The sequence below is a fragment of the Anolis carolinensis genome, chromosome 5 (assembly GCF_035594765.1).
Source record: "Anolis carolinensis isolate JA03-04 chromosome 5, rAnoCar3.1.pri, whole genome shotgun sequence".
Classification (NCBI taxonomy): Eukaryota; Metazoa; Chordata; class Lepidosauria; order Squamata; family Dactyloidae; genus Anolis; species Anolis carolinensis.
In genome coordinates, this window is record NC_085845.1 from 11,627,466 (window position 1) to 11,652,757 (window position 25,292).

At 39.9% G+C, this 25,292-nt stretch overlaps 1 protein-coding gene across 5 annotated transcripts in view; it reads right to left on the reverse strand.

The window, feature by feature from the left end:
* Window positions 1-19,636: 19,636 nt before the first annotated feature.
* The window catches only part of npffr2 (neuropeptide FF receptor 2), a 46,126-nt gene continuing 40,470 nt past the window's right edge, over window positions 19,637-25,292 (reverse strand). For all 5 annotated transcript variants that reach the window (XM_008112178.3, XM_008112179.3, XM_062981358.1 and 2 more), the window contains exon 4: window positions 19,637-23,965. In XM_008112178.3, coding sequence (XP_008110385.2) covers window positions 23,119-23,965 — 847 coding nt within the window. In that variant the 3' untranslated portion in view covers window positions 19,637-23,118. The remainder of the gene's footprint in view (window positions 23,966-25,292) is intronic.

Genomic DNA, 25,292 nt, shown 5'->3' on the forward strand with positions numbered 1-25,292 from the left:
TTTTGCAAAAAAAAAAATCACTAAGATGGTTCAGTCAAGTGAAAATCTATTACTTTCCAAGCAGTGGAAACAAGGGAGATAAACTGGCCTTTCACAAGAAGCTTCTTAGTCAAGGATACGGTAAGAAACAAACTTTGCTTTAAAAAAGTGTTGTCCCAACTTTAATGGTTTTAACTTGCTGGATCTATTTCGTCTCACATTAAGATGCAACTTACATTGGAAGTAAAGGCATTCTTGGAAACAGTGGAACTAATGGTTCTCAGAAGGTATTGAATCTTCTCCAGATTTTATGTGAATTCTGCAGGATCTATGCAAGATGCCGAATCTATTTGAGGCAAGGGTTCAACATCTTGGATATCTAATTTGCCTTCCTAGATAGAATATTTTAATCAAACCTACAAAAAATCAAATCTGCAAATGTCAAAACTGCAAATGAAGAGAGATAACTGTGCAATATTCAAAATAATTTTCTGCATGAAGCCACGTTTCTAAGTATTGAAACATAAGAACGCAAAGCTATTACTCTCTTAGCCACCCATATGGACATTTTTGGATTTTGAAGGATTTCAGATTTTCAGATAAGAGATGCTCAACCTGTAGTACAAAATAAGTAACTGTATTGCAAGTTGTCCCATCCCTTTTGAGGGCAATTTCTCCTAGGAAAAACAAAACTAACTGGGAAGCAGAAAAGCATATTAGGAACACAGAACACAACCATTTGTTCTAGTTCAGTGTTTTCTAATCTAATCACCAGCCAACCTAATTCAGTCTCTGTCTGAGGTTTGCTGAAAAACTGGAAAAAATGATATTTGAAGTTAGAATGATTTAATGCATGGCGTTTTCCTTCCTTTTTTATGCCTCAGTTTTCTTATAATCCTTGAACACAAAGTGTTTGCTCCATTGTTAAGTGATGCATCAAACCAACTCTCATTTTCTGGTGGAACTGTCTGCAAAAACAAGATAGCTGCCTCTATGGACTACTTAAAGGGGAAGCCATCTTGTTGTTTTTATCATTTTCATGGGAACAATGGGATATCATGACTTCAGGTTGTTCTCACTGGACATTCAGGACAAATGCTATGTGATGTTTGTGTGCTGGGTAGCGATTATTATTTTGAGTCTATGTCCAAATGGTTGCTTGGTGACAAATTCTGGAAAGTGACAGTCACTTAAAAATCCCTAGAGAAGCCCAGACTGAGAGAAACAAACTGAAGACTAGAAACTAATAGATGATAGATAGAAAGGGATTGCTGGTGACTGGTGATTGACAGGGAGGTGAACTGTAGAACTGTGAGTAATTAATTGGTTGAGTAGGAGACAATAAGATCCTCACTGCGCCCCCGGAATGATTGCGCCACTAGCAGCAGCTTAAATAGCCTCGCCGGTGGATCGCCTCTGCTCACAGAGTCACCAATACATTTTCCCCTCAAGACGTGTGTACACTGGCTGGTGAATGTAGGACCAGTGTGGAGTAAAAATCGTCCTGGAGGCATTAACATGCACCCTTTTGAACCTACAACACTGGTAGGTTGGAATCTGTGTCATTCCTGTGGCTGGGTCATGCCTATGACTCCAACATAGGTTGGAGTCTACATGGTCCAGCTGGGCCAAGACTACGTTGGTCTCACCTCACCCTCCATGTCACCAGCACCATTTCAACTGGCTACAGAGTTCCTGTCTATCATGGTCACCTGTTCTGACATCAGCAGAAGCACTTTTGTGACCTAGAAGAAAGAAGAAACTGATCTCCGAGCTTTCCTGGTTGCATAGGCAACTCTACTAATATCATCACATGATGGCCCAGAGCAGTGATGGCAGAGACATGGACAAGATCTATTGCTTTTCCCTCTGCTGATGGGCACAGCAAAATAATGACCATGGTGATGTGGACACTGGACTCATCCAAATCAGACCCAATCCAGCTGCGCACACTGCCCCAAAGTCACAGGATACTCCAGAGTTTCAAGTGAACCACAGAGCATCCCCAACTTTTACTGAAGTGGAACAAAACCAGATTAACCTGGTTTAATTAACCTAATTTAATCCACAATACTCACCAAAATTGGAGGAAAATCATGAAAATATCCAGGAGTCAACTCAGATTGAATCAAAGTTTTATGAAATGAGCTGTCCAAATCTGAGAGACCACCACCAAGTGTTTATTCATAACTGGGTTTATGTTTTCCTTCTCTAAATTAGCAACCATTTAACAACATCTTCTTCCTAGTTTACACTGGTGTTTCATTTGTCTTCAAGAAGTTATCAAACTGTCATTGGCAGCAGGTGCAAGTAAGAAACCCTAGAATTTCAACTGAAATGAACAATTCTCTTTTAAAGCAAAAGTGTCTATAAGCTATAGTTCAGGAATTAGTACTGCAGGCTGCCTTTTGGAAAAGAAGAAAAATAGAAACAACCAGGGGCCCATTCATACTATAGGATTACAGCACTATTATCCCACTTTAACTGCCATGGATCCTGGAAAAGGCATTTAATTTCTCAGCCAAAGGACTTTGATGTGCTCAAGTGCATCAAACTAAAAATCTCAGCATTTTGTAGGATGGAGTCACAGCAATTAATGTAGGATAATAATGTTATATTTCTGCAGGTTGAATTGGCATCAGAAATCCTAAACTAAGGCTGAAAGTGATTCAAACATTTTCCACTGGATATGAAAAAGAGCGAAGAGAAACTAATCTCCCATCATATTATTTGAAAAGTAACTCTCAGTCCCTATTCTTGGGGAGAATTTTGTCCCCATCTCATTTCCTTATATCTTTGAGAGGAACTCATGGGGTTTTGGGGCTTTCTTAGCAACTAGTCATATATTTCTTCATAACAGCTAGTCAAACATTAACAGACAGAACATGGAACCATATCCAATATGAAGGCCAAAAATGCTTATTTCTTAAAAGTCAATCAGTCTTCTACCAACCAACATAAATGACTGACCTGAAACAAATATTACTTTTTCTCTAAAATCACAAATAAGGAATTCTAATGTTCTCTCTGTAGGTGGCAATTTTATTGTGCCTGCAGCAATCTCTATATAATCTCTTTTCTTGTAACGCTTCCTTGCGCTTTCAAACCCTTTATGAATATATGCCAACTAAGAAGCACAGAACATAGTTCTGAACCTTTTCTATATCACAATTTTTTCATGACTTGAATGGGAAATGTCAATAGGGTTGGACAAATAAGCCCATGGTGTCCTGGTGCATTAGACATTGATTTTCAGTAATAGACAGAAATACATTTAAGTAAGCATTTCTGAGGAACATTTTAACACTGCTTTGGATCCAAAACTGGTCAGAAGTATATCCTTTTCATTCCAACAGTTAGATGTTCAGGCTTTTTTATCCTGCTGGGGTGAATCCACACTACAGAATTAATGCAGTTTGATATCACTTAAACTCATAGCTCAATGATATCGAATCATGGGAGTCATCGTTCTACAAGGTCTTTATTCATCTCTAACAAAGAGTGATGGTGCCTCAAATTACAACTTTCAGAATTCCATAGCATTGTGCCATGGCAGTTAAAGTGGGGTCAAATGGTATTTATTCTATAGTGTAGATGCGCCCTAACATAGCATTCTTTTTCTTTGTTGGAGTATTAGACTTTGGGTTTATATTCAATTTATGATCAACCATAATCAGGGCTGGCCCCACCATAGAGGCCACGTGAGGCGGCCGCCTCGGGCGCAGGTCCCCGGGGGGTGCCGTCAGGCTTCCCCCGCCCCAGCGGGGACCATGGGCTCGCTCGCCGGTGAACAGGAAGGCCTGTTCGGCGACGAGCGAGCTCCACATGGCCGCTGCCGGCTGGGCAAGGCCAGCCAGGCCAGGGCGCACTGGGCGGGAGGTGGGGCACCGTCGGGGCGGTGCCCCGCCTCCCGCCCAGCATGCCCTGGCCCCGCCTCTCATGCAGCGTTGGCCCCATCTCCCACGCTACTCACCCCAGGGTTGGCCCCACCTCCCGCGCTACTCACCCTCACCCGTCTGGCCTTTTCCAGCTGGCCAGACTGCAGCGGAGGTCCCTCCAGGCTGCGAGAGGCGGGGCCAAGCGCGAGCAATACGGGAGGCGGGGCCAGGGTGTGGGAGGCGGGGCCCGCCGGCGCTGCGGGAGGCGTGGCCATGTGCCTCCCGTGGCACATGGCCACGCCTCCCGCGGCGCCGGCGGGGGGGGCGCTTTTCCCCACCCCCGCTTAATATTTTAAATTATCTCCGGCCGGCCCTGACCATAATCCCACGGATCTTTTCACACGTAGTGCTTCTAAGCCACTGAAATCATAGAACAGTAGAGCTGGAAGAGACCTCATGGGCCATCCAATCCAACCCCCTGCCAAGAAGCAGGAAGCAGGAATAAATATATGCAGATTTTTTGGGAGTACTACTCTAACATCTCTTGCCACAATCCATTGCTGGTTGAGGCTAAAAAGAATTGTAGTCCCAAGCTTCTGTAGGATGCCACATTGAGGAATAATGCAATACTCTATAATTCACCACTACTGCCAATTTTAACAGTTGACTGTACCTGAAATTATCTCTCCATCTTTCCCGTCTTTAGATGACTGTACATGTCTGTAACTATTGGACTAGTTCAATCATGAGTTATCATCATCATCATCATCATCATCCACTTTTTCTCTCTTAAAAGAGACTTAAGTAGCCAGAATTAACTCAGAAACACATGCACATATCAGTCACACCAAGCTTGTCCAAAAATCCTCATCATGTCATTCTGCTGATAGCATAATAACTCTTTGGTTTTATTACTATCACTCTATGAAAATAGCTCCATCTACTGGATCCATCTAGTTAATTACTAGTAGTAGGTAAAGGTAAAGGTTTCCCCTGACATTAAGTCCAGTCATGTCTGACTCTGGGGGTTGGTGCTCATCTCCATTTCTAAGCCGAAGAGCCGGCGTTGTCCGTAGACACCTCCAAGGTCATGTGGCCAGCATGACTGCACGGAACGCTGTTACCTTCCCGCCAGAGTGGTACCTATTGATCTACTCACATTTGCATGTTTTTGAACTGCTAGATTGGCAGAAGCTGGAGCTAACAGCGGGAGCTCACTCTGCTCCCCGGATTTGAACCTGGGACCTTTCGGTCTGCAAGTTCAGCAGCTCAGTGCTTTAACACACTGAGACACTGGAGGCTCCAATTACTGATAATTATTAGGCCTGTGCGGTCAATGAAAAATTGTTTTGATACTCATTACGAAATTAAGGGGTGCTGGCAAATCGTTTCTAAAGTATTTCTAAAGTATCGTAAGAGGTCCGTTTCATAACTATGACAAAGTAACAAATTCTTCATTATTATTTTTTACGTAATTGCATGGGGGTAAGTCCAGCCCCCTTCTACCAGGCAGGAAGATCAAAGTCAAACCATCCCCAACAGATGCCCATCCAGCCTTTGAAATAGTAATAACAATAATAATAGGAAACCTACTACGTAAACTTTGGAGTTACTACCTGTGAACTTTGCCTACCTCACAGGGTTGATTTGATTCCCAACAATCCCCTTCTTTTATCTCAAAATCCCTTTAGAGAATGAACATGGAGAATAAGGAGGAGGAGGCACAAGGCAGTAAGCGGAGTTCTGGGAAATGAAGTTTGGGAAGGAGAGGACTCCTGTGGCAGAGAATTCAAAAGGCCCCGCCTTAAACTACATTTCCAAGAATTTTGCTTGCTTCTCGCATTAAAGCGCTAGAGTTTTCCCTCTCCAAGTTGGAGAAGTTAGTTTTAAAATTGAGATGCTGCAATGTCACCAGATCAGCAGTGCAGAGAATTCAAAAGGTCCTGCCCTAAATGACATTTCCCAGAATTCTGCTAATTTCCCACGTTAAAGTCTCATTGTGAGTGTGGTCTCTGCCTCTCTCTCTGGGTCAGCCATTACAAGAGGGGTTCTTCCTTGCCAGGCCACCCAGCCTGAAAAATTCCCCAAAAATGAATAGATGAGTGCAATATTCTGACTCTTGGGGAGAGGTAACAGTGATAAATATGTTCTACGATTGTAGCAAGTTTCACCCCAATAGCTCTAAAAATGAGTGAGAAAGAAGCCCCGGAAGCTCCCCCGTCCAATTACTTAATGAAATAGTAATGAAAAATTAATTACTCTTCTTATAGTAATGAAACGAACACTTATGATATTTTAGAAACACTTTAGAAACAACTCACTGGCACTCCCTAATTTTGTAATGACTATCGAAACATTTTTTTTTTCATCCATCGCATAGCTCTAATAATGATCATTAGAAACCAATTAAAATTGTCATCTTTGTAAGAGTAGAATATGGGGAAAGGCTTAATTGACAGATTTGTCCATTTATACTAGCAGGAATCATGCTTCCTAACTTCTTGGAATGACTTTATAGAAATCACTCAAAAAAATCCAGACAATTAAAGGACAGTAACAGGCTCACACAGTGAATATTAAAAACTCACAGCAATGTTATTGATATTTCTCCATACCCACATTGGAAAGAGATGTACGTCTAATATATGTCATGTGGAGACCCCTGAAAAACTTTAGATAATCTATTCCATAAGTCTGTTTTTGATGTTCTCCGGTCCAGCTGTGGAACTCTCTTCCTAGCGAGATCAAATCAACCTCCTCCCTCCTGGCATTTAGGAAACAAGTTAAAACTTGGCTATTCAAACAAGTGTTCGGCAAGTGATAGAAATGCAAGTTAACACCTTTAACACAGTTAGATATTTAAGCAGCTGAATTATGATTAAGGATTGGTGCAATATGTTATTAGTGTATTGGATTTAACATGTTTAATATGTTCAATGGTTTTAAATTGTATTTTATATCTACTGTTTTAATGATTTTATGTTATGTTTTAATGGTTTGTAGAATGGAGGCATTGAATGTTTGCCTGTATGCATGATGTATGACACTCAGATTCCCCTGTGGGGTGAGAAGAACAGGATATAAATAAAGCAAATAAATAAATAAAAGTTTTCTATATTTTTAAAAATTATGTCAATTTCTCCATTATTATTCCTTGACTGAAATTTAATTACCTGTCCAAATCACAATGTAAAGAGTAAATTAATTAGTTGAATAACAAAACTTCAATTTGTAAATCCTATTGTTCCATTGGTTCTATTTTATTTGTGACTAGCTGTGCCCAGCCACGCGTTGCTGTGGCAAAGTATGGTGGTATGGGAAATAAAGTTTTGAGGAATTGGTGGTAGTTAAGGTAAAGGGTAAAAGTTTTCCCTTGACATTAAGTCCATTATAAATGGGTTATAGAGCTGTGTGGAAGGGCCTTGAGTCTACACTGCCATATAATCCAGTTAAAATCAGATAATCTGTATTTTATAGGCAGTGTGGAAGAGGCCTAAGTGAGGCCTAACTCTACCTGTCCCCTGGGCTGAGTGGGTTGCTAGGAGACCAAGTGGGTGGAGCTTAGCCTTCTAACTGGCAGCAATTGGATAAAAACAATTATTCCTCTCCCTCTAATTAGGACTTTATTTTTCTTTTCTTTTTGTTGTATGAACGTAGAGGCATGGATGAGGGGTTGTGCTGCCAAGTTTAGTGTTTCTGGGATGTGTAGTTTTGTTGTTTTGTCCTAGGCCGAAATTTCATTACCATTTTATATATATATATATAGATATAGATATAGATTAGCAATTAATCATACGATTGCATGGAAAAGCAATAAGGAGATACAACTGTTGTTTACTAAAGATTCCATTAGTGTTTTTTTACTAAGGATAAAATATACTACAAGTTACTTAAATATATATATGTAGTCCTCATTATGAGGAAATGGATGGAATAAATATGTTTTTGTGGATGCACTTTTGTAAATATCCCTGGTAGCGATTATTATTACTATTTACAGCTTAAAAGGTGAAATTATGTGCAATGTATGGAGTAATTGTATGAAGTTTACTTTCAAATAACAAGATACAAAAGTGTCTCTGACATTTAGATTGACTTTTAGAGCAAAATTACATCTCTTTGAGTCATTAAAATTGCACTCAGTCATTTGTTTGTTTTTCCAGCTGGAAGAAAAGGGTACTAAATAGGTGGTGATTTCAGATTTTCTGCTTAACAGGTTTCGTTAACCACGCAGAAGGGGGGGGGGGATCTTATGACAATAGAAAGCTTACATGGAAATCCAAGAATACTAATTTGAAATAGATTGGACTCAGACAAAAATGCCAATAAGACTCAGTCTTCCATAACTTTACTATTACAGTTTAATTGTATCTTTCTTTTTAACTGTTGTTCTCCTTGGCTTTTCATTCTGATGGATCCATACCAGTCAAGACTCCACGTTTCATTTGTTCTTACAAATGGGACAAGAGAAAGCAGTTCTAATACAGATGTTCTTTTGAGGGATAGCATCCTATCGGTGGAACAATATTTCCAGAGGGTTTGTAAGATCCTCTGGAATCCTGTTAATGATTTGCACATGTGTGAGTTCTGCTTCAGAAGCCAAAAGACACTTTTATCTGATGGAGAACATATTCAGTTCAAGGTTGCAGAAGCAAAGTTGAACATGCATGTCATAGTTCAAGTCACATTGAGCATTTTGGTCCAAAGAATCAGCACTGTTAAACGAACAAACTCTGCTAATAGCAAAATAACTCTCTGTGAAAATAGTTCCATCAGCTTGATCTGGTAGCAGGATTCATGCTTCTTGGCATTGTGGAATAACCTTTAAAAAGTTTTAAATGGTAATAAATCAGGAAAATAAATACGTTATCTGGAATAGCAAGTTGATTGTATTTCAACTGTGAAATGTTGCAGTTCAGTAGCCTTGTGGATTCTGCAACTGTCACATAATTCCAAGACTAGAATTCTGTTAGGGATGTCCATATGGATGTCCTTTGTAGGGGAACTTCAGGGGATGGTTTTCTCTCCTTACAAAGAACTCAAAGCCCCTTCACCAACCTACTTTGAAGCTCTTGAAGCTTCCCATCATGGCCAGAACATGCTTTGTGACAAGCAGGCACAGATAAAGGAGTGTCTAGCTACCTGACTGCAGTCAGATATGCAAGGATGACATGAGACCTGAGATCCATTGGGGCTCTCCTGTGGTCTCAGTGGAGATGCCATAATTTTGCATCTAGCTATGGGGACATAACCAGACACTTTTCTGATAAGCATGGAATTGCCATAAAGAATGGCTTCAGAAACTACATAGTAAACTGTGGAGGGCATATATGATTCAAAATAGCATGTTTCCATATGTGGATATGTACTCTATACATGGATGGAGACTCTAGAGTGCAACATTATGTGCTGTCTCCTTGAAGTACAGGCAGCCCTCCACATTTGTGGGCTTCGCGTTTTGCAGCATGCATTCAGGGCATTTGTAAGTTTTCTGATGTGATTCTATGGTCAGCTTCCTTGAGAAATTGATTGTAGAGTTTACCTGTGCCTATGAGGAAATGGTCTCTTCAGAAATTTGTTAGGTCCTCTAAGCCAGTGGTTCTCAACCTGGGGTCCCCAAATGTTTTTGGCCTACAACTCCCAGAAATTCCAGCCAGTTTACCAGCTGTTAGGATTTCTGGGAGTTGAAGGCCAACATCTGGGGACCCCAGGTCGAGAACCACTGCTCTAGGCTATTCTATAGTATGTTTCCATCTGAGCATTACCATAATGTTGTGTTGGAGGACCTAGCAAAGTCTTAGATATCTTCATGGGAATCTCTAGATATGTATCCTATCGAAGACTTTAATAGGTTCTCCAACACAACTCTTTGATATGCTGAGACAGGACAAAATATAATTTAATGTATTTAAGTTGTATCCATGCTTTAGCTATGGATGTAATCAAAATAACACTTTATTTGTACCTGCCCTATCTCCCCCATAGGGAGCCCCCAGTGGCGTAGTGAGTTAAAGTCTTGTGACTTGAAGGTTGGGTTGCTGACCTGAAGGCTGCCAGGTTTGAATCCAACCCAGAGAGAGCACGGATGAGCTCCCTCTATCAGCTCCAGCTCCATGCGGGGACATGAGAGAAGCCTCCTACAAGGATGGTAAAAACATCAAACACATCTGGGTGTCCCCTGGGCAACGTCCTTGCAGACAGCCAATTCTCTCACACCAGAAGCGACTTGCAGTCTCTCAAGTCACTCCTGACATGAAAAAAAAAAAATCTCCTCCAGGGGAGGAGCGTTTCCAATAGCAAAAGGCAAACATTCATGCCAATAACACACCAACAACAGATAATCTCAAAAACAAGAAATAAAATAAGTAAACCAATTATGATACATCACAATATTTACCACATAAATAACTAACAGTTAAAAGCAGTTAAAATATTGAATTACTTTTGGCAACCAGCAGAACTAAGGTAGGATTCCAGTATATAAACAAGAATATGTATGAGGATGTACTATTCCTTTTCCTCTCTGTATCTCACATGTATACAGGAGTATTTCATAACTATCCTAACTCATATCCATTGATAGCAATATTGCCAGTTTTTCAAAACAGCAATAACAGAGGTTGATAATCAGGAAGTAGTTATTAATTGGCTAATAACCAGTAGTGATATAAGCTGTGAACTAATGAAAAGAAATCTCTGAGTACAACACTAGAGCCACTCAGTAAGATTTGCCAAAGAATTGTTATCTGATCCGACTGCATTCAGAATATCCAGCACTTCACTTCTGCAGGCAGTGTTCATTTGACTCACAAATCAGGACTGGCCACACTGTTAGGTGACTGCCTTGGGCAACATATGTTTGTTGTCGTCAGTGGGCAACATAAAATTAGTTATCAATTTGTGATTATTGCCTTAGACTCCCAGAGATGTTGCAAAGGCACTTAAAAGGTTTTATGCCTCGGGTGATAAACTATAGCTTGGTTGTTCTGTATAGTTTTTTAAAAAAATCAGAAGTGACAATGTGATTTATGAATAAATGCAGATGTCAGGTTTGGACAATGCCTCTATTAGAACCATAAAAATGTTATAAAAACCAGAAGCACCCATGTTTTTCAGAAAAACTCTGCTGTCTTTCTAACTTGTAGTTTCCATCTTGAGATTTAAGTCTAATTGTTACTCTAGTGGCCTGATTTTTAATTTTAATTGGGTTTTTCTCCCATTCCATTTCTTTGTGTGACATATGTTCTGATGAAGATCTCTGAAGAACACATATTTGCTTCTTCTGAAAGGCTTCAGTGACCCTAATAAAAGTATAACCCAACTTTAGTCATCAGTACCTTGAACTAAAAAGGGTGTGTTCACTATATAAGATGTATTTATACTACAGAATTAATGTAGTTTGACACCATTTGAACTGTCATGGCTCAATGGTATAGGATCACGCAAGTTGTTACAATCTTGTCACTCACAGCCTGATGCCAATACATATTGGAACTTCAGGGATCATCAAATGGAAACTCAAAGAAACATTTATATTTCAGAAGTACTAAAGAAAACCAGCATGGTTTGAACTTTGGATATTGATTCTAGAGACCTCACTTGGAATCCCATTGAGTGACCTTAGGTGGGTCATGAATCTCAGTTCCCGAAAACCTCATGAGAGGGTCATCTTAGGTAGCCATAAGTAAGAAACAACATGAAGGCAAGAACAGCAATACAGAAGAAATACTGTATCAGTATTGTGGTGATATGATGGAGCCATGGAACAAGAGCTGGACCTACATTGTTAACCTGACTGTGATCGTTGTCTCTTAGCTGCAACTCTCATTCACCGAGTCAAAACAAACCAAGCTTCCTGGGGTCTTCCTTAAGTGTTTTGTCCAAGCAGGAACTTCTAAAGATATTTGAAAGTTTAACTTTGTTTGTTATTATCTCTAACAAAAAAAAATCTATTACAGATTTTGAATGCAAAACTTTCCTTGCAAGAACTCTGTACGGCTTGTCCCTCTTCACATATTGCAGTATGTCCTTGTGCAGAGTCCTTATTTTGTTAACACAGATTTTTACCATCTGCCACTGAAGGCGAGCTTAGATTTTGGTAATGATGTTACTGACCTCACACCTGTCTGCCAGGTACGGGGTGTATATCTCTGAATGTGACTCACTCTGGATGCAGAAATGATCACTTATGAACCAAGAACATCTGAGAACTCTTTGTCCCTACCCAGGTAGAAACACATTTTCAGCCTGAGTGTTGTAGATGTTCAGGATTATGGAAGGGGTGTGGTAGTGGCTAAAAGAGTGAAAGTCAGCAATAGTGTTGGAAGGTGATTAGCTCCATGAATGAGTGTAGGAGGGATTTTTGGGGGTAGCATAACCAGCCGTCCACCAAAAATTAATAATTGACAATGAATGGGGTTAAAAAACGAACAAATGTGTGGAAGATTATTTAGTAAAGGTAAAGATAAAGGTTTCCCCTGACATTAAGTCCAGTCGTGTCTGACTCTGAGGGTTGGTGCTCATCTCCATTTCTAAGCCAAAGAGCCAGCATTTTCCGTAGACATCTCTAAGGTCATGTGGCCGGTATGACTGCATGGAGCATCATTACCTTCCCACCGGAGCAGTACCTATTGATCTACTCACATTTGCATGTTTTCAACTGCTAGGTTGGCAGAAGCTGGAGCTAACAGTGGGCGCTCACTCCGCTCCCCGGATTTGAACCTGGCACCTTTCAGTCTGCAAGTTCAGCAGCTCAGAACTTTAACACACTTCGCCACCAGGGGCTCCTGGAAAATTATTTAGACACGTCTAAATAATACAGCCATCCCTCCACATTTGCGTTTTTGACTTTTGTGGATTTGATTATTCATAGATTTGGTCAAAATAGTTATCTCTAGACATATCTAGGTCTTCCAATATGACACTATGTTCAACATACTTCAGTCATGTTGACAGGCCTCGAAATTTCTAAATAGAACATCTCTCTAGGAAACTCTAGACCCACTAATGTGATTCTATGGTCAGTTTCCAGCAGACGTTGACCACAGAGGTGTGCTGGAAGACTTAGAAATTCCTAGACATGTTCTCTTAGGGGAAAATATAGCATTATTTATTTATTTATTTTTCTCTCATTGGGGTCCTGTTCAAGGGGTGGCTGTATATTTACCCTTGAGCTCCCTAAAACTAAAATTCTCACTGACTATACTTCTGTATTCCAGTTCTTTTCTTGCTCTGTCTAACCCAAATTCTGTCTTCAACAAGACAACTCTTTGCTTTTGTTACATTTTTTCCACCATAATTCCCCTTCACAAGCATTTTCAGAGCCATGAATGGCTGCTTTCTGCAAGCCTTGCCTGGTCTTCACATGCGTCCTTCCACAATAGGTAAAAACTGTCATAGTTTTCAAAGATGTGTGTTAACTGGAAAATCACATGGATGAAGCCGATTGGCTGAGTTTGCAAGGACCTGGGAATCAGTTTACAACTGTTGCTGTCTTGCTGCTGGAGAACCAGTTCTGGCATAAGTACCTACATAAGTCATTGTGAGTACCATCCAATATTCTTTGGTAAAATTGCTTAAGACAGATTCATCCATGACTGATTATATTTGATCAGTATAAATTAATTTGATTAGCATTCAATTTTCTTAGAAAAGTACCATATTCTGCCCAATCTTGGTTCTATCACAATATCTTGGAGTGAATTTACACTGTAGAATGAATGCAGTTTGATCCCACTTGAACTGGAAGTTTTACAATGTCGTTCACCTCCTCTGCCAAATCATGATGGTGTCTCTCCAAACTACACCTCCCAGGATCCCATGGCATTGAGCCATGGCAGTTCAAGTGGGGCCAAACTGCATTCATTCTACAATGTAGATGTACCCTTAGTCTGCACTCTGCACCAAACTCTCCATTCTTGTAGGATCATACTACTTGTCATTCTCTGTATTTATGTGTAAGCAAAGAAATAGATTCCAAAACTACAAAAAATCCCCAAAACTTAACATCATTTTGGATCTTCTTAAAAAATGCTTCAGGCTCTTGATCACAGTGTTGCACAAACCCTTTTTGGTTTCTTTTAACATATATTTCTTATCTTTGGCGTCTCAAATTCTGAACCTTTAAAATAAGTATGAAAGGACAGGTTTCCTGAGAAGCATAATGGTACAGCATAAAATAATAACCAAGCAGATACTTTAATGGCGAGAGCCAGCATAAAAATCAAAGAGCATGAGCTTTCTGTCGTCATTTGATGGTTCAGAGACAAGCCACAGCATTAAAAAAAGGAGACAGAACATACAGCTACCCAAGGAGAGATATACAAGTTTCCCATTTAAACGGGTGCCTGGCCAGAATCTATGTTAGCCTGTTAAACAAACCTCTGTCTGAGGTTACTGATAAGGGTACATGGTAGATTAAACAAGAATTGGGAAGTCTGACAGAAATACTCCAAGCATCATTTTTGAGAGACATTAGTGGCTCTTGTTGCAGGATCTGATGCTCAGAAATGAAATTGCTGAGAAAAATAGCACACTCGCTTAGGTTGTCTTTTCCCCCCTCTGCACTTGGGAAGGATGCAAACAACATGGTGAAGGGTTTGACACTGTGACTGGAGGCTTTGCCCAAATGTAATACTGCAGGAAAAGAAACTCAAGCTGATTCACAGCTACAGCATTTGTTGATCTGAATGTTGTATAGTTTCCTTTTCATAAGGAAAGCTGAGTCAAAAGATAAGTAGTAACTGATATTTTCATAGACAAGGTGTACAGATTCCTATCATGGTGGAGGAAGGGATCTCAAGTGACTTGAAGCTATAGGACATGAAAGTGTTCCACTGCTCTTTACATCCATCAGAAAAAAAGTTGAGACTTGTTATTTCATGGTACACCTACACTTTATAGAACTAATGAGTTTGATGCCACTTTAAGGGCTAAAGGAGCCTCTGGTGGCACAGCAGATTAAAGCGCTGAGCTGCTGAAATTGCTGACCAAAAGGTTGGTGGTTCAAATCCAGGGAGCGGGGTGAGCTTCCGCTGTTAGCCCCAGCTTCTGCCAACCTAGCAGTTCGAAAACATGCAAATGTGAGTACATCAATAGGTACCGCTCAAGCGGAAAGGTAACAGTGCTCCATGCAGTCATGCCGGCCACATGACCTTGGAGGTGTCTACGGACAACGCCGGCTCTTAGGTTTAAAAATGGAGATGAGCACCAACCCCCAGAGTTGGACACGACTAGACAACATGGAGGGGCCCTATAGCCATTATGGGGGAGGAAGAGGACACATATGGTCCATATGTCCATACATTTTACAACTTTTTTTACTAAGAGCTCAAATTATACTTTTGTGAAGCATAACACAATGTATTAAACCAGATTGCTTTTGGTAGAAATAGATGATTCAGTCTCCAACTTGTTGTTGTTGTTGTTGTTGTTGTTACTCCACTTTTGTATCTTGATTGATGCAAAGTGGCGGCTAATCAATCTGACTATAATCATTCTTTTCCTCTTGATACTTCCATTTTAATAAGCACAGGTTTATTCTATCCTAGTTCTAAATTATGTTGTTGTTACTCCACTTTTGAATCTTGATTGACGCAAAGTGGCAGCTAATCAATCTTCATACAATCATTCTTTTTCTCTTGATACTTCCACTTTAATAAGCACAGGTTTATTCCATAATTTTTTTTAAAATGTAAAAGTCCATTAAAATTTGTATGTATTATTGCATGCATTGAAGTGGATACGAAATGTTCCGCCTGTAAAAATTCAAATGCACAAAAATATGTTTGTCTAACATGTCATTTCCTCTGATTTATGCACTTTGAGAAGCACTAGTCATATTACTTTTTGTACATTATATTCCCTAATGCACATCTTTTTTAATATATTGTGCTTAATCAGATAATTGCATTTCAAAATTTTGAGAAGTGCGAAAGCCGAAGGCAAATCACATCCTGCTTCAACTATTAGTTTAATTAGTGAGAATTAGATTATTTTTGTTAATGTAAATGAAACCATGTTTCTCTTGTCCCTTTGGGAATGCTGGGTGCGGCGGGGATAGAACGATAATGCCAACAGTGTAAAAGTAAAAAAAAAAAAAGAAGAAGAAGAAGAAGTAAAAACTCCAAAGTACTCTGTATGTTCAAACTGCATAAAGAACTTTAGATATCATGGGACAATTATAATATATAGGATGGGACGATATTATCTCAAGAAGAGTATCCAATCAACTAGGGGCAACAAATAGGATAGAAACCTTACTTAGACATACAGTACATCATTCCTATCTAAAGGCTAATCTAGGTTAAAGGTTTTCCCCTTATGTTAAGTCCAGTCGTGACTGACTCTGGCGGTTGGTGCTCATCTCCATTTCTAAGCCAAAGAGCCGGCGTTGTCTGTAGACACCTCCAAGGTCATGTAGCCGGCATGACTGCATGGAGCGCCGTTACCTTCCCGCTGGAGCGGTACCTATTGATCTACTCACATTTGCATGTTTTCGAACTGCTAGGTTGGCAGGAGCTGGGGCTAACAGCGGGCGCTCAAGCTGCTCCCGGGATTTGAACCTGAGACCTTTCGGTCTGCAAGTTCAGCAGCTCAGTGCTTTAACGCACTTCGCCACCGAGGCTCACATCTACATTGTAGAAATAATGGAGTTTGGCACCACTTTAACTGGCATGGCTGAATGTTATAGAATCTTGAGAGCTATAGTTTTACAAGGCCTTGGGCCTTCTCTGCCAAAGAGTGCTGATGCCATGTGACTGCAATAACATTAAGGACCATATTCACGGAGAATACAGTCCAGACTTCTCTCCAAGAGTTTAGTTCAATAGCCTTTGTGTGGAACTAGTGAGTGAGAAAGGAAGAGGTGCAACAGCAGCCTTATCAAATCTACTTGATTTTTTTTATATGTGCTAGCTCTCAGCCCATGCATTTTCACACTCCTATCACGTCCCAAAGCAAAAATAAGAAAATGTGCCGTATGATAATCAATTCTCAGATATATGTGTGCAAGCACACAGTGCCCTGACAGTGGCATTTATAATTATCGTGCAGGTTTGTCTATATTTTCTAGCACATATCTGAAAGTATCACTTGGCTTCCTCCTGTAACTTGTTATAGAATTAGCTCAAATGCCAGTGTTTTTAGGGATTCCTCTTCTTCAGAAGAGGAAGGAGAGCAGGAAAGTGTTCATGAGTCAGAGGGGCAGTTGGAATCTGAGGAGGAGATTTTGCAAGTACCCACATTTCAGGAAAGGTGAAAGGAAACAGAGCAGAGGCATCATTCAGTTAGAATAGCTGCCAGAAATACAGCCGAGTAATTGGGAACCACCTTAGCAGCTGTGAGGGAATTCAGGGCTATAAATCAGAAGCAGGTGCAGTCAGCTTTTGCTGGTAACAAACTGACTCTAATGCCTAAGCCTTCGCTCCCCTTGTGTCTGCTTTAAGTCTGCATCTGGGAAATTGCTCCTAAGGATTTATTGCTGTTTCTTTGTCTGAAGTAAGACTGCTACTTGATTTGGGAATTTATCAGAGACTTAAGAACTGTGTTTGTCCTAAGACTTCCTTGCTTTCTTTTGCATTATACCACTGAGTGTGCTGTTCTTTATGTTTTGCTGAAGTGAAGCAGTTTTCATTTACTTACCACATTGTTTCAGGCTGTTCTTGAAAGACAAAACAGGACAAATGCCCAGCAACTCAAATAGAACTATGTAGTGCAAGAATGACTTTTTTGAGAGAGTCAAAGGGGCCAAAATCTTGAAGCAAAAGGAATACAAGGCAGATACCTACCCATGTGGATGAAGGGTTTGAAAACCCCCAAATAGGAGCAAAAAATGTATTGATGTCATTCACATGCTTAGGTTCTCCTGCAGAAGGAATTAGTTGTGGATCGTCCCACACGAAATGCCTGCATTCAGTTTAGATTTGCAGACACTGGGTTCCTCACGCAGTGCATGGTAACAATCTTAAGTTTTTCCAGATGTTGCCAGACTGTGTTTCAACATCTCTCAGCACTTTGCTAGCTTGGACTGATGGGAGCTCCCTCCCAGTTTGATGGCATTGCGCTTCCTTGTTTTAGGACAATCCAGCCAGATTCACAGGGGGGGGAAACAGGACTTAAAACCAAATCTACTGCATTGTGACATAGGTCATACTAAGAAAGATTGTTAGAAAAGGAATCCATTCCAATCAATCATTTTAGTTTTTATCTTCCCTGTTCTCTTTTCCATTGTGCTTTTGAGTGTCAGGTTTTCATCCAGTTCCTTGATAATAGATGAAAGTGTATTAGAAGGTTGACACTAAAGGTTTCAAGGAACTGTGCTATGGGTCCCTGAACTTAAATTCACGAGGTGTAAGGGGAACATTAATAAGTCTTTGCTTGATCTAATGTCAAAAAATGCTGCCAACTTCTTAAAATTATGTCCTAGTTTTCCTCCAAACTGACAAAATGAAGGTTATACTCAACATAACTTCCTTCCTCCCTGTCACATAAATGACAGGGGTTTTTAAATAACAAGCAATAAGGGTTGAATTATTTACATGCAAAGGAGCATCTATACAAGACCAATGTTAATATCACCCAAGAAAGACCACCTAAATATTTTATAGAAATCTCAGCTGGATGAGAGGTAACCTCAGCACACATGTAATATATAAGTTAGAAACTTTTAGAATACCGGGATCAGTGCTGAGGATGTCTATTCAGTTCCGATTCTGTCCGCCAGAGTGTGTGAAAGAAATGCATATTTTTCAATAAAGTTTCAATCCTTGCTTCACCATTATGACTTTCCAGTTTTTCATGATGTGGAATTCCACTTCAGGTACAGCCTCAGAAGCAATCGATTTGTGCAACCTCTACACAGCTCAAAATACGTTTGAGTAAACCTTTCATTCTTCAAAAACAGATAGTGTGGCATACTGATTTTGGAACTGGATTGAAACTAAAGGGATCCACTTTCAAATCCCCATCAAAACATGAAAGATGTTGGTTGATATTTGGCCGGTGTACTCTTACTTCAGGGAGTTGTTGTGAAGATAAAATGGGGAACACAAGAACTTTGTATAACAACATGGACTCATTGGTGGTGTGGTGGAGTAGAATCATAGACGCTTGGGTTGGAAGGGACCAAAGGGTCATGTAGTCCAACTCCTGCCATGCCAGGCACACCATCAAAATGCTCCCAAGAGATAGCCATCTAACTTCTGTTTAAAGATGTTCAAAAGCTATCTTGTTCCACTTTGAGGCTGTCTATTCCACTGTGAAGCAGTTCTAATGGCCAGGATAATCTTCTTTATGTTTAGGTGTCATCTAAACATAAGGGCCGGGCTGTGGCGCAGCTGGCTAGTAACCAGCTGCAATAAATCACTACTGACCAAGAGGTCATGAGTTCAAAGCCCGGGTCGGATTAAGCCCCCGACCATTAAATAGCCTGGCTTGCTGTTGACCCATGCAGCCACGAAAGACAGTTGCATCTGTCAAGTAGGGAAATTTAGGTACGCTTTATGAGGGAGGCTAATTTAACTAATTTACAACATCATAAAAACTGCCAGCAAAACACGAGGAAAGGAATGAGGAAGTACAGCCACTAGTGGACAGTGAAGCAACAGCTCCCCCTGTGGCCGGAATCGTGAAGCTGGAAAAAAAATGTTAAATGCCTCTGCGTCTGTCTATATATGTTGTTTGTCTGTTGGCATTGAATGTTTGCCATATATGTGTTCATTGTAATCCGCCCTGAGTCCCCTTCGGGGTGGGAAGGGCGGAATATAAATACTGTAAATAAATAAATAATAAATCTCTTTTAATGAAATATTTAAACAGAGTTTTAAGGTCATAAACCGAGTCCCTCAATGAGTCCCTAAATAAAGTGTAAATAAATACATTTTCAGAAAATGGGCTGCTCCCTTGATATTTTGACAGATACCCATATCTTGCATAAAAACACCAAACAGCTTTAATTTCCATGCAATTTACTTAGCAGTTCCACAAAAGCTCAATCCACATTGGAACATGCATATTTCAAGGCTGAGATGCATTAAAATAGCTGATTCAGATCTTCTCTCATGACCACCACCTAGATGTATCTTAATCACCTCTGGAGCAGGTGAAGATGCTCTGGCCCCGATCTTATGAAAATTCGTTCTGAATTCCATTGAAATCTGCTAAGGAAATCACCTCTTATGCCAATGGGACTTTTAGCTCATTCCTACATTTGTCCAAAATTGAATCTAAGATTAAACATAGTTAGGAACAGATCCAATTAAAGCAACTGAACTAGACTAATACTGTCTTAATTTCAATTGCTCATCCCAACTAGAGAAGGGTAGTTGAGCATATCCATTCAATCGGTGGGATTTGCATAAGCATTAAATTCAGCAATTGATTCAGTGGGTTCACACGAGTTCAGACTAACAATCAGATTCAAGCTTTTATGGCTCACTCATTTTAATGGTTCTAAGTATGAACATTTAATAGAGCTTCTTCATTAATGGGGTTGCTCATTGATGGAGGTTGATGGAGATTGATGGAATAGGACCCATAACATTTCATAGGGGATTCCCAATGAATTGTGCATAGCAGAAATAGTCACAAATGGATTTAACAGATTTAGGGTTTCCCAAGATGCCAAAGAAAATATGAAAACAACATGACTTTAAAAAAAACACAAACAAGTATTTTTTTTCCAAATAGAAACCTTACATTCATTATAATGTCCAAAGATCATGAATGTTTGAACTCACAGAGATGTTTTCAAAATTTTCAAATAATTCTGATTTTTTGCCACTATTCTGGCACCACATTTCCCAAACATTAGAAAGAATCGGGTGTATACAGATCTGTGGCTTTGCCCACATCTCAGGTACCAAAATAATAGTTAGACCTTAGTTACATGCAAGCAATATAAAAATTACATTCCAAAAATTAGTTCTAGGACCCTTCTGTATCTATGGAGATCTTGTTTTGCAAGAATGCTTAAGTACTAAAAGAACCAATTGATCCTGTACTGATCCACCCAAAATTTAAGATCAGTCAGGGAAACTCTGCTGGTGGTATCACCTGGGATTGTGCCCAGAGAAATATGGCCCCAAAAGTAGACCATAAGGGGCAGGTCTTTCGAGAAATGGAACTATTTCCATCAGAAATCTGGTCATATTACACATTTGTCTTTCAGAAAACATATGCCTCTGAAGACAAACAAAAATGGTCTTGCATCTTTGAAATACTTAGAATTTTCTTCTTGAGAACTTTAGCCCTGTTAATCAGGGGTGCACATTATGCCTTACAAGCAGAGTATTCCAAGTGCATTGGTCTACAAATTCCAGGATTTGTAGAGAAGATTCATGCAAGGTGGTTGCATCTCATGATGCAACAACCTTGTTGTTATGTATACTTGTTTTTATGGATCTTCAAGTGATTTTCAACTTATGGCAACTCTTTCATGGGGTCTTCTTCGCAAGATTTGTTTAGAAAGATTTGCCTTTGCCTTTTTTTGAGGCTTAGAGAGTGTGACTTGCCCAAGATCACCCAGTGGATTTCCATGGCTCAACAAGGATTCTCCCATAAATGCTTACAGTGTAATAAAAAGCATTAGTTTTTACTGGGCCACAAAACTCTTTGCTATTTTCCCTGGAGATTCAAAATAAGGAGGAGAAAGTAGAAACTATAATGATATTTGATAACAAGTTTATGGAATAAAACTAGATTTTAAACCTCAGATCCATAAACCTTCACAGTTATGTTGTGTGCATTCTATGGAATCCTGGAGTTTGTAATATTGTGAATTTGTTGGTTTGTCCTCAACGTTTGAGCAATAGTTCTCAACATTTTGTCCCCCTGATATTTTGAGCATCATCTCTTAGAAGTCCTAGCCAGAATGGCCAATGCTCAGGAATTCTGGAAGATGAAATCCAAAACATCTGGAGGATCAAAGTTGTAAACCCTTGCTATAGAGTTCACTAGCTGAGAATACTAAAACCTCTTCCTGAACTACAAGTCTGAGAATTCCATAGGATGCTGTTACAACAATTAAAGTGGAATCATCATGTGTAGGGTGAAAAAGCAAAGATATATTTTCCAATAGCAAAAAGCAGAAAGCAATATACAACTCTCCAACATGAGGCTTTCTTCACTTTGTACACCCAAATGTTATCTTGTTTCTAACAACCCATGACTTCTGATTGTGATAAACATGCAAATCTTTGTTTATTTTATTCACACATGCAAGAATAACTTACAGATTTTTTTCCCTCCCAGGTGAAGTTTTTGCATATTTTTAAAAATATTTGCTGGAATCTCGTTGGGATCTTACATCTTTGTAAATGGACTTACATCTGTGAAAATTAAAACTGAGCAGTAGCATAACCTCGGTTTTCAGCAGAGGTCCACTGTTATGTTACTATATTGCAGAACTGTGACAAATGTCCAATGAGCACTGATGTGCATTGTGCACCAATGTGCATTATCTATCCCAATGCGTATCAACTGCTCTTGTCCAGTTTCTCACATTTACAATTGAGTAAAGGGGTTTCTTAACCTTTCTGCTATGTAGCTAAATATTTGTAAAGTTAGGTAATCTAACAGGTCCTTAAAGATTCTGGAAAATATTTTCCAATTGGGGAGTTTTTTGAGGAAAAAATGTGAAATAATTTTGAGCAAAATAACTTGCCCTTTTGTGCTAGGAGATCATAATTGTACAGAAAGTAGAATATTTGGCACAAAATACGATGTTCTTGGACAAAATTTTTCATTTTGATAGACCAGCTGCCACTTGATCCAATGCACAGTTAAAGCATCCTTGCCAGGTCACAATCCAATCTGTTTTAAAACATTACATGAAATTGAATCTACTACTTCCATTATTCAACAGTTTTTATCATGAGTAATCTCTTTCTAAAGTTTGGTCAAATTCTCTGTTCATTAAACTTGAACTGAATAGTTTAGTCTTTGCCCTCCAGAGCAGCAGGAAATAAGCTTCCTGTACCATCTGTGTAAGAGACATCTGTAGCTGACCTTCACATCACTGCCCAGTCTTCTCTCCTTCACACTATATAGAGAGAGGGGGGCTTTCTGCAATGTTCTTTATTTCCAGACCTTTAATTTCCAGGTTGATAAAGGTGCGAGCACAGCACACCCACTTCCCCTGATATGATACAAAAAGTATATACTATACTAGTATCAAAGTCTGAAAATAGCACTTGTCATTTTTGCCAGATAGGGCCTGAAGGCCTAGTTCACCAAAGCTACCCAACCCAACAGTCGAGGTAGTTTATGTCATGTCTTGTTTCACACCATTATTATTACAAGTCTTCTCCAGACTTTCCATCATTAAAACTTGGGTGTTGTCCATCCAGCTCCCCTTTGGAGCTGACCCCACTGCAACTGTGGGAGCAAGATGGTGTGACGGTGTCTGGGGGGCAGCTGCTGGCAAAATGGCATTGCTCGGTCCCCGCTGGGAATATATTTCCCTAGGAATCCCATCTCCAGAGCAAAGCTGAAGCCGGAAGGCTGCTTGGAAACCTCGGCGGAAGTTCTCATTGAAGAACCCATAGATGACGGGGTTGATGCTGCTGTTGAAGAATGCCAACCAATGAGCGAAAGGGTAGACATAAATGTTAATAATTTTCAACTGATTTTCACTCAGGTCAGCATAGTCTGAGAGCATCGCCAAAGTCCACAAAGGCAGCCAGGACAGAATGAAAAGCAGGGCTACAATGATTAGCATCTTGATGACCTTCAGCTTCTTCTTCTGAACAGAGTGACGCTCGTGGCATTGCTTCCCACAAGCGGGTGGGGATGTACTGAACAGGGTGATCCCTATCCGAGCATACATGATGACAATGAGAGAAAGAGGTGCCAAGTAGATGTTGGCAAACAGTACAGTGGTGTAGATCTTCCTCATATCTTGGTTGGGCCAATCCTCCCGACACCAATAGATGGGGCTGGTCTTGTTGCCCTCACCAAGCACCACACGGAAATGCTTTTCTTCTTCCACCTTCAGCATCACAGCAGAAGGACACATGATGGCAATGGCTAGAACCCAGATGACAACTATGATGAAAATGGCTGTCCATATGGTGAGCTTTTGTTTAAAAGGATAAACAATAGAACGGAACCTGCAATGGAGAGAGAAAACACCAAGGCATTGGTGGAATTGAAACTTTTCCATTATATAGGTTCAGCATCTTTTATCTTGAATCTCCAAATACTCCAAAATTTGAAATTCTCTACATAGGCGACTGAGATAGTGACACCTTTTCTTTCTGATTGCTCCTGTACATAGACTTTGTTTTCTACTCAAACTGATTAAAATATTGTATATAGAATTACCTTCCAGCTAAGTGTATAAGGTGCATAGGAAACATGCATGAATTTCATGTTTAGATTTATGCCCTACCTCCAAGCTATCTCATGATTCAAGTATTTCAAATTCTCAACATTTCCAGTCCCGAGCATGTCAGTAATGTACTCACACTTCAGATTTCCAAAACACATTTCCCTGTAGCTACAGCATAGAGAGGAGTGATGCTCAACATCCTTCCACTCATCTCTCTGTGTTTACTGTAAGGTTCATGATGTTGTGCCTCTGAATGCAGGTGGAAGGATTTCATATTAAGTATAATTGCCTTCTAAACAGCTCCAAAGGACCCCTTGGAAGAGTTGTCCAGGGTAGCTTCCATGTCAGTAGGGTGGTGGACCTTTAGTTTGAACTTTAAATATCCTAAGTTCTGAACCCTGAATATTAAACTCAGAAGAGATTTAGCACCTTGAATAACTTTTTAAAATGTCAAAGTAATCCCTGGCTTGCATTAATGCCCTGGTGGCATGGGAGCTACCAGCTGTTCCTGCTTGTGAGGTGTGCATCTATATTTGATAGGATGGTCCATCTTGTGAAAATGAGTATCTCTTTCACTGTCTTTATCTATAGAATGCCAAGTTTTTGCAAATCTAGCTTTGGTTCACAGGACTGTGATTCCACATTTATTCCTATTTACTTATTTATTATGAATCTGCATATCATTTAGTAAGAATTTTAGAGCAGTTTATATAACTATAAATGCTTTAGAATTAAAGCAGAATTATATATGCAGAGGCAAAGGGGTAAATGTCTCATATACCATTTCTGAAGACAACTGGAAGTCCAAATTACTTGCATTTATTCTCTCAAACCTCTGTAAAAACCCAATATGATTATGTCTATAAATATGGGCATTCACATCTTTATGGGCATCATTCCATTTTACTAGTTATGCCATTGTCTAAGGACCTTATTACATGGATTTGCCAACCTCCATGGTGAATCATGGTGGAAGCAGGGCAATCCTGGCGCTCCAGATGCCAACTGATGCCTTCCCATCCCATGTGGGGAAGCGTTGCTGCTCTGCCAAGCTCAATTGTTCCTTACAATGACATAGGACAGCTTCTATGTTGGTGGCAGCATTG